The sequence below is a fragment of the Myotis davidii genome, unplaced genomic scaffold, assembly GCF_000327345.1.
Source record: "Myotis davidii unplaced genomic scaffold, ASM32734v1 scaffold187, whole genome shotgun sequence".
NCBI classification, from domain to species: Eukaryota; Metazoa; Chordata; class Mammalia; order Chiroptera; family Vespertilionidae; genus Myotis; species Myotis davidii.
In genome coordinates this window covers 2211832-2220196 of record NW_006383018.1, presented here as the reverse complement: position 1 = coordinate 2220196, position 8365 = coordinate 2211832, and the positions used below count along the sequence as shown (strand labels likewise).

General features: G+C 36.7%; 1 protein-coding gene across 2 annotated transcripts in view; it reads right to left on the bottom strand.

The window, feature by feature from the left end:
- The window catches only part of GTPBP10 (GTP-binding protein 10 (putative)), a 22161-nt gene that overhangs the window by 5246 nt on the left and 8550 nt on the right, over positions 1–8365 (bottom strand). For both annotated transcript variants that reach the window (XM_006779187.2, XM_006779188.2), the window contains exons 5-7: positions 4271–4344; positions 3607–3659; positions 1142–1250 (exon numbers count right to left, since the gene is read on the bottom strand). In XM_006779187.2, coding sequence (XP_006779250.1) covers positions 1142–1250; positions 3607–3659; positions 4271–4344 — 236 coding nt within the window. The remainder of the gene's footprint in view (positions 1–1141; positions 1251–3606; positions 3660–4270; positions 4345–8365) is intronic.

Sequence of the window (8365 nt, the reverse complement as noted above, 5' to 3'; positions counted from 1 at the left end):
GACAACCTTTAACATAAGATTAGCTACATATTTCTGTTTTGAAATGTTTTATTCTCTCAAGCTAAAAAAAAATCTCTCAATCTATACTCTATTGGTAATTTAGTAATTCAAAATAAGAGAGCCCTGGCCAGCACAGCTCAGTGGTTAGAGCACTGGCCTGAACACCAAAGGATCTCCAGTTTGAGTCCTGGTAAAGGTACCTGGGCTGCAAGTTCGATCCCAGCCCTGGTTGGGGTGCCTGTGGGAGGTAACCAATCGATGTGTCTCTGTCACATCAATGTTTCTCCTCTCTCTCTCTTTCTTCCCCCACCCCTTCCACTCTCTCTAAAAAGTCAATGAAAAAAATATCCTCAGGTGAGGATAACAACACAACAACAAAACAAAACAAAAACAAAATAAGTGAAATTGAAGTGTCAAGATAACTATAATTATTCTGATAAAATCACAACCATTTATACCATGAAAAGCTAGTATAGATAAGACAATTTACATTAATATGAACAATGTCATAAATAGCTGTCCCTTGAACACCTTGGGGGTTAGGGACACCAATACCTACTCCACCCTGCATAGTCAAAAATGAGTGTATAATTTTTGCCTCCCCCAAAACTTGACTACAGTCCCTGGGTCCCCTCGGGAGATTAGTTCCAGGACCCAAACATGGATACCAAAAACCTGTGGATGCTCAAGTCCTGTTTATAAAATGCCATAGATCAATGCATATAGCCAGCCCTCAACATTGGTGGACTCCCAACACTATGGATCAAAAACAGCACAGGTATTTATAGAAAAAAACCTGCATATAAGTGGACTTGCACAGGTCAAACCCATGATGTTCCAGGGTCAGCTATATATAATCTAACACCACCAATAAAACAGGAAAAAGACACTATATAATACAGTACTATGGTGAAAATCTTAAGGAATTAAACCTTGACAAGTATGGCCAAACTTACATCTGCTATAGTAAATAATGCCATTTCCACCCCCATATTATAAACCAAGATTATGGTATTTGACCCCCATTTAAACAGACTTAGTGGAATTACATATGCTACCACTTTATTAAAAATTTCTAGGAAAACTACATTCATTGATTTTCATATTTAGTTGAATATTTCATTGATATACATATGACTTACAACAAAAAGCAGTTGTTTAGTCCTTTCTACATGCTTGAGGAATTTGTGCCCCATTCCTTTGTTCACATGTGCTCCTTCTATTAAACCAGGAAGATCAGCTACCAATATCTAATACAAAGTTAAATGGTTTGATAAAAAAGAAAAATACATGAAAACCGTTAAGTAGAATTACATAAAAAATGTTTCATGGTATTTCGAGTATGAACAGGTCCTGACTTGTGATTAGCCCTGCATCTTTATAAAGCCAAAATACCTTTACAACAAAATGTATTAAGAATCAAAATCCTTCTTTATCAGAAATTAGAGTCCCATTTTTAATTATTAATCTAACAATCTGGAATTTTAGGGATTAATATAACAAGTTATTAATCACAAAATTCTAGTAAAAATTCCATAAATTACATTGTTTAATGCAAACTTTCCACAGAATTTCAACTTTCTAAATTCTTAAAAGTGCTCAAAGATATTAATTCAGCTGGCATTTACTTAGTACAGCTCTGCAGTTTTAAATTTTAAATTCTTTATGTAGTTAATATTCCTTTTCTATTCATAATCTATCAGGAGGACTATTGACCATCCTTAAAAAGTAAAGGATATAGCATCCCTATTTTCCTTTGGCGATGCTAAGCATTATTAGCCATTATCCTACATCTGTGGTTTTCAAACCTCACTGCACATCATAATCAGTTTTATAAATTACAGATGCCCAGGCCCCACACCTAAGAGATCTGGTTTCAAATCTCTGGAGTGCAGGCTTCACTTATCATTGTTATTCTTAAGCTACCCAAATCATTCTGAATAGCAATAAGGTATGGGAAACACTGCTCTACACACACTGCTCCTATGAATAAAGATTTCAGAGTATGTGACAAAGCAGTGTACACTACAGAGGTCTCATGTCCTGAAATTTTGTTTAAAGGTTCTCTAGTAATTTCCCTTAAAAATTACAAACAATGCTCTCTTTTTCTAAGTATTGTTTGCTATATTCATTATTACCTTGTATTTATAATTGCTTAGTATTTAATATTCTATATAACTTAAAATTTTATTAATTTACTGTTGTACCACTGTTAAAGCAGTATAAATCTTATTTCTTTTGAATTATGTCAATGGATTATATGAAACATTGATACATCATCACCAAAAGCCCATTAGGATTCACTCTTGGTTACGCACATTCTATGAGTTTTGACAAATATATGACACATATCCACCATTTATAGTATCATACAGAATAGTTTTACTGCCCTAAACATCCACTGTGCTCTGCTTATTCATCCCTTCCTTCCATTCCCCCTAATTCTTGGCCACCACTGATTTTTTTTTTCTTATCTCCATAGTTTTTTTTTGCCTTTTTCCAAAATCTCATATAATTGAGTCATACAGTATGCAACCTTTTCAGACTGGCTTCTTCCACTTAGTAATATGCATTTAAGATTCCTTTGTGTCGCCCTAGCTGGTTTGGCTCAGTGGGTAAAGTGTCAGCCTGCAGACTGAAGGGTTCTGGGTTTGATTCTGGTAAAGGGCACATGCCTGGGTTGTAGGCTCGATCCCCAGTAGAAGGCGTGCAGGAGGCAGCCAATCAATGATTCTCTCTCATCACTGATGTTACTATCTCTCCCTCTCCCGTTCTCTCTGAAATCAATGAAAGTATATTTTTTTTAAAAAAGGAAGAAAATAAAGAAGAGGCCCTAGCCAATGTGGCTCAGTTGGTTGGTGTGTCGTAGTGTCATCCAGTCGGGGTGAGTATGGGAGGCAACCAAGCGATGTTTCTCTCTCTCTTTCTCCCTCTCCCTTCTTCTCTCTCTAAAATAAAAAATAACATATTCCTGGGTGAGGATATAAAAAAAGGAAGAAAATAAAGAGGATAAGATGCTATAATGACAAACTGGACTTAAAGTTCCAAAGAATAGGAAGTTACATTCTCAACTGAGTGCAATCCACATATAAGTGAAATCATATACGGGACATAACACTGAAAGCAACAAATGAACAAACAAGAAAAATACACACACAAAAACTCATAGATACAGACAACAGTAAGCTGGTTACCAGAAGGAAGCGGAGTGAGGGGTAGTAAAGGTTAAAGGGGATCATATATGTGGTGATGGAAGATGAGTCAAGCTTAGGTGCTGGGCAGGTGATGTAATATACAGATGTAGCATAGAACTGTACACTTGAAACCTATATAACTATTAACCAGTCACCCCAGTAAATTTTAAAAAATATAAAAATACCTATTTTAAAAAGCTACATTCTTATACAATATTTTACTGATAGTACTCATTATTGACTTGATCACAGTCTCACTTACTAAAAACAAAATCTTGCAACTGTCCCTCTCCCCCGAACACCACAGAAACAGTCAAATATAAAGTCCAAGTACCAAAAGCAAGTACTTTCACTTCTAACCAAGTCTGTTACTTTAATTTTTTTACAAGTGTCTTACTTTAAAAATACCCACCTGTTTGAAATCTTTATACATGATCTTTCCAAGTTCAGGCTGTAATGTTGTAACTAAAAGAAAAAAGCAATAATAAATAAAGCCTAAAATAAAGGGCGATACTCTCAAAACTGTCTTAGCATTATGTATAAAATAAAAAATACTTTTCTGTGGACAAGTTAATTCAGATGATGTTCTCATTTGTTGATATAGAAGGTACAATTATTTTTGCTATGTACAATAAACTTGGAAAAGAACAAACACAGATGTTTATAATATGCACCGTCCAATCTAATTAGTGGGCCTCAAAGTTTCTCTGCTGCACTTGAAGAAGCTTGGTGGGTGGAACAGAATTTAGACTTCTGTCACTATGTCTGGTCTGGTCCTTTCGCATTCAGTGATCTTCAAGCCTCCCCAATCCTGCACTAGCCTCATAAAATCCTAACTACACCAAACAAATAATTATGCAACAGAAACGTAAATGCAACGAAGGAAGTAACAAGTACCAGAATCTGCTGAGGGCAGCAGAAGTTTCAAAGATTAATGGGAAATGCATATATTCTGCCAAGAGTTTTCAAATTCATAAGGCTACCCTCATGAGTTGTCATTTTATTCATACTACGAGAAAGAGTAGTTTTTAAAAATTCACCACTACACATTAAAATACAAAACGACTTATACTTACATGCATAATCTGCAACTGCAGGTTTTGCATGAGAAATTTTACTTAGCAAAGAGGATTTTCCAGCATTTGGGAATCTGAAATGAGAAAATGAATTTATACATTGCAACAAATATCATACTATTAATATTCTTTACCTCTGAATTCTTAACATATAAGAAGCAAATTTCTTGAATGTTTCTGGGATTAAAAGAAGAGTATAACTTTAAAATAATCTTGAAAAACTCGAGGAACAAAATATACTTATGAAACAGGTAAAGATAAATTCATGCTGGACACTGAAAATGTTTTAGTATTGTGAATAAATAATTCAAATTATGTAAATAAAACTAGTAAAGCATAGGACAACAAAAATAAACTAATATAAATTCCTGTAATCTACAATCTCTAGCAAACACTAATAAAATATTACTTATATTGTTTAGTGGGTCTAAAATAACTATTTTTTTAATTGACTTTTTTTAGAGAGAATATTATTCAACTGTAAGAAGGACAAAATAGTGCCACTTTTGACAACACAGATGGACCTTGGGGCATTGTGCTAAGTGAAATAACTCAGACCATGAACAACAAATAATATATGATCTCATTTATACATAGAACCTAAACAAACAAAAAATCAAATTCATAGACAGAACATATTAGTGGTTGCTGAAGGTGGGGAAGAAGGGGTAGGCAAAAATGGGTAAAGGGGGTCAAAAGATACAAATTTCTAGTTATAACATAAATAAGTCATGGGCCATATAATATGTAGTATAATGACTATAGTAAATACTACTATATAATGATACTGTAGTATATATTTAAAAGTTGATAAGAGTAAATGTTTAACTTTCTCATCATAGGAAAAAAATTCATAACTAGCTGTGGTAATAGATGTTAACTAGACATATAGTGATCATGTTGTAATATACAAATATTGAATCACTATGTTGTTCACCTGAAACTGATATATATGTCAATCCTAACTGAATAAAAAAATTATCCAGCAAATATTTATTGAACATTGACTTGGATTAAGCAATATCATAGGCACCAGAAAAATAACAATCAATGAGGCAAATGTGATCCCTACCTTCACAGAGCTGTCATTCAAATTTGAGAAAGCTCTTCTTTCAAAACTCTGCCAAACTTTCATTTGGAATAACAGTGTAATATTTTGCAAATATTAATTTCAAATTCTATAAAAATTTATAAGCTCTTAATGGATCTCTTTTAACAATTTTTTTTCATTAAAAATATTTCTATAATAAATTTAGAATCAAATTATGTGAGATTTCTAAATGACTTGCTACCCTTGGAAATACAATATTTTCTTATATCCTGTTAAACCCAGTCTCTTGTAACTATTTGAAAAGTAAATTGCAACCTTTTATCCATGATCATCACTAGTTAGTCTTATTTTTTCCAATATCCTATTTTCATAATAGTAAAGATGTAAGCATCTACTGTATTTCTAAAAGATCAAAATATGAGAAGAAAAAGGATGGTAATGGTTAAAGAACAGACCTTTGAAATTGTTCTTAAAGAGTATGGAATGAAAATTTTAGAGGCTGAAATCCAATCTATGTAAAGGTCAGCTTTGACAATAGCAGTACAAGTGTATGTTATATACCTTTCTTCAAAGGTTCACTTCACTGCTGAGACTAGCTAAAAGGATTTCTGCTTATGCTGGTATTCACAGTAGTAACTTTTTAAGAATAGCTACCTAACTTAAAAGCACTAGAAAAATGTTAAACATTGTGCTTAAGAATTACGATGTGCTAATTATTTACTGTAATTCCAAGCCCACTTCTGAAAAGCTTAGAATCTCACTATAGTGGCCTCTTATAAGGTGGCAATAAAATGATCACGATAGCAGTGACCATTCATTCACTGAGCATTTATAAATCCAAAGCATGTGTTGTACTGCAAATGTAATATCTTACCAACGTCTTAAGACGAGAACTCCCCATTCACTATTGAAGATGAGTGAACAAAAACTTAGACAGTATAATGTATCCAAGAGTAGCTAGTTAGCCTCCTGAGGACTAGAGATTCTAATACAAATAGTCTCACTTGATTCCCCTATGCCCACTCAACTTTTACTACTCAGCCCTGCTGAGCTTTTCTTAGTCTGTAAAGGTGTCTTCATGGAACTTGAAACCCATTTTTCTACCAAATGAGAAAATGAATGGCTGGATTCTCAGCCATATCCATAAAACCCTATTAAATTGGTAATGTTTGAAAAATATTACAGAGCCTATGACCCATAAACCTTGAGGGGAAAATTACATGTGAATGGAAAGACTGAATGCCAGGATCACATCTTTCCCTGTTACAACTCTGATGGATGCCAGAGGGGAGGAGGGAAGGGGAGTTTGCCTCTGTGAACTCCAAGTCACTGCTGGTAAGACCTTGACAGGCATGGGAAGAGGAGAGACTCATAGCGAAGAGTCTGGTAAAGAAGCAGTGAGATGGCTGGAGAGGAAGATGAAAAGAGCTTAGAAAGAACCAATGCGGGGAGGAACCAAGATGGCGGCATAGGTAAACACCTGAACTTACTGTCTCGCACAACCACATCAAAACTACAACTAAAAGACAAAACGGGTATCACCCAGAATCACGGGAAGGCTGGCTGAGTGGAAGTCTGACAAGTAGAGAGAAAGAGAAAAGCACATCGAGACTGGTAGGAAGTGTGGAAGAGTGGAGGTATGGAGACGCTTGAAATTGGCTGGAAACTGGGTACGCTGTGGTCTTTTTCAGTGGGGAGGAAGATACAAGTTCCAAACTGCTCTGAACTCCAGTTCCGGGAGAGACTTTGGGGACCCAGACTCATATGGGGAGAAACCGGACTGTCTGGCATCGGGCCGGAACACAAGAGCGGCTTTCTCTCAGAGGGGCTTGCAGCGATCATTGTTCCTGCACGGGCCGCGGGACACAGAGATCCAGGGACTTATCGGGCTTGCAGCGATCATTGTTCCTGCACGGGCCGTGGGACACAGAGATCCAGGGACTTATGCAGGGCAGGACTGACTGACAGGCAACCATTGCTGTTTGTACTGCCCAGTGATTTCCTGAGACCCCACGCCACCCAATTTACAACCCCACCCAAGCTGTGAACAGAGGATTTTGCATATGAATGACCCGGCCTTTGTAATCTAAAACCTAACGAACTGCAGCTGGGTCAAAGAGCTCCAGAGCTTTCTAAAGAAGGCATAAGGCTCCTCAGCAGCCTGCATTGCTTCACAGCTGCCCATCATCTGGGCACCTCCAAACCCCAAACAAAGAGGAAGAATCTGCAGATCTCTCTGTAGCTCCTGCTGGGTGGCCTCAGACAGTGGCTGACTTTGCATCTCCTTGGAGACCCAAGAGCCAGTGTACCCAGTGGTCAGAGGAAGACCACACCAGATTCCAACTCTTCACATCCATAAGAGACACACTCAGTGAACACCAAAGCCCCATTGAAGCAAGTCCTGCCCCTGAAGGGTGTTTCCAGCACAGCAGTTCTCCTGTTGTAGACATAACTGGTCTTCACAGCCAATTGTCTGGAGGTCAATTCCTCCCAGTGATACTAATAGCGATCAAGGCTTAACTACAACAAGACTGTGCACACAGCCCACAAAGGGGTGCACCAAGAGTATCAACCTCAGGTGATAGGGGAGGCTGAGCCACTGGGCCCTATAGGACACCTAGCACACAAAGCCACTCTATCAACACAGGGAAACAGCCAAAATGCAGAGACAAAGAAACATGTCACAAATGAAAGAAATGGAGGAAAGCAAACTACTGAATATAGAGTTCAAAACCACGGTTATAAGTTTGCTCAAGAATCTTCTAGAAACCTCTGAGAAATTTAGTGAGATCCTCAAGGATATGAAAAAAGGCCAATTAAAGTATACACTGACTGAAATAAAGAATAATATACAGAGATCCAACAGCAGACAAGAGGATCCCAAGAATCAAGTCAAAGATCTGAAATATGAAGAAGCAAAAAACACCCAACTGGAAAAGCAAAAAGAAAAAAGAATCCAAAAATATGAAGATAGTATATGGAGCCTCTGGGACAACTTCAAGTGTACCAACATCCCAATTATGGGAGTGCCAGAAAAAGAGAGA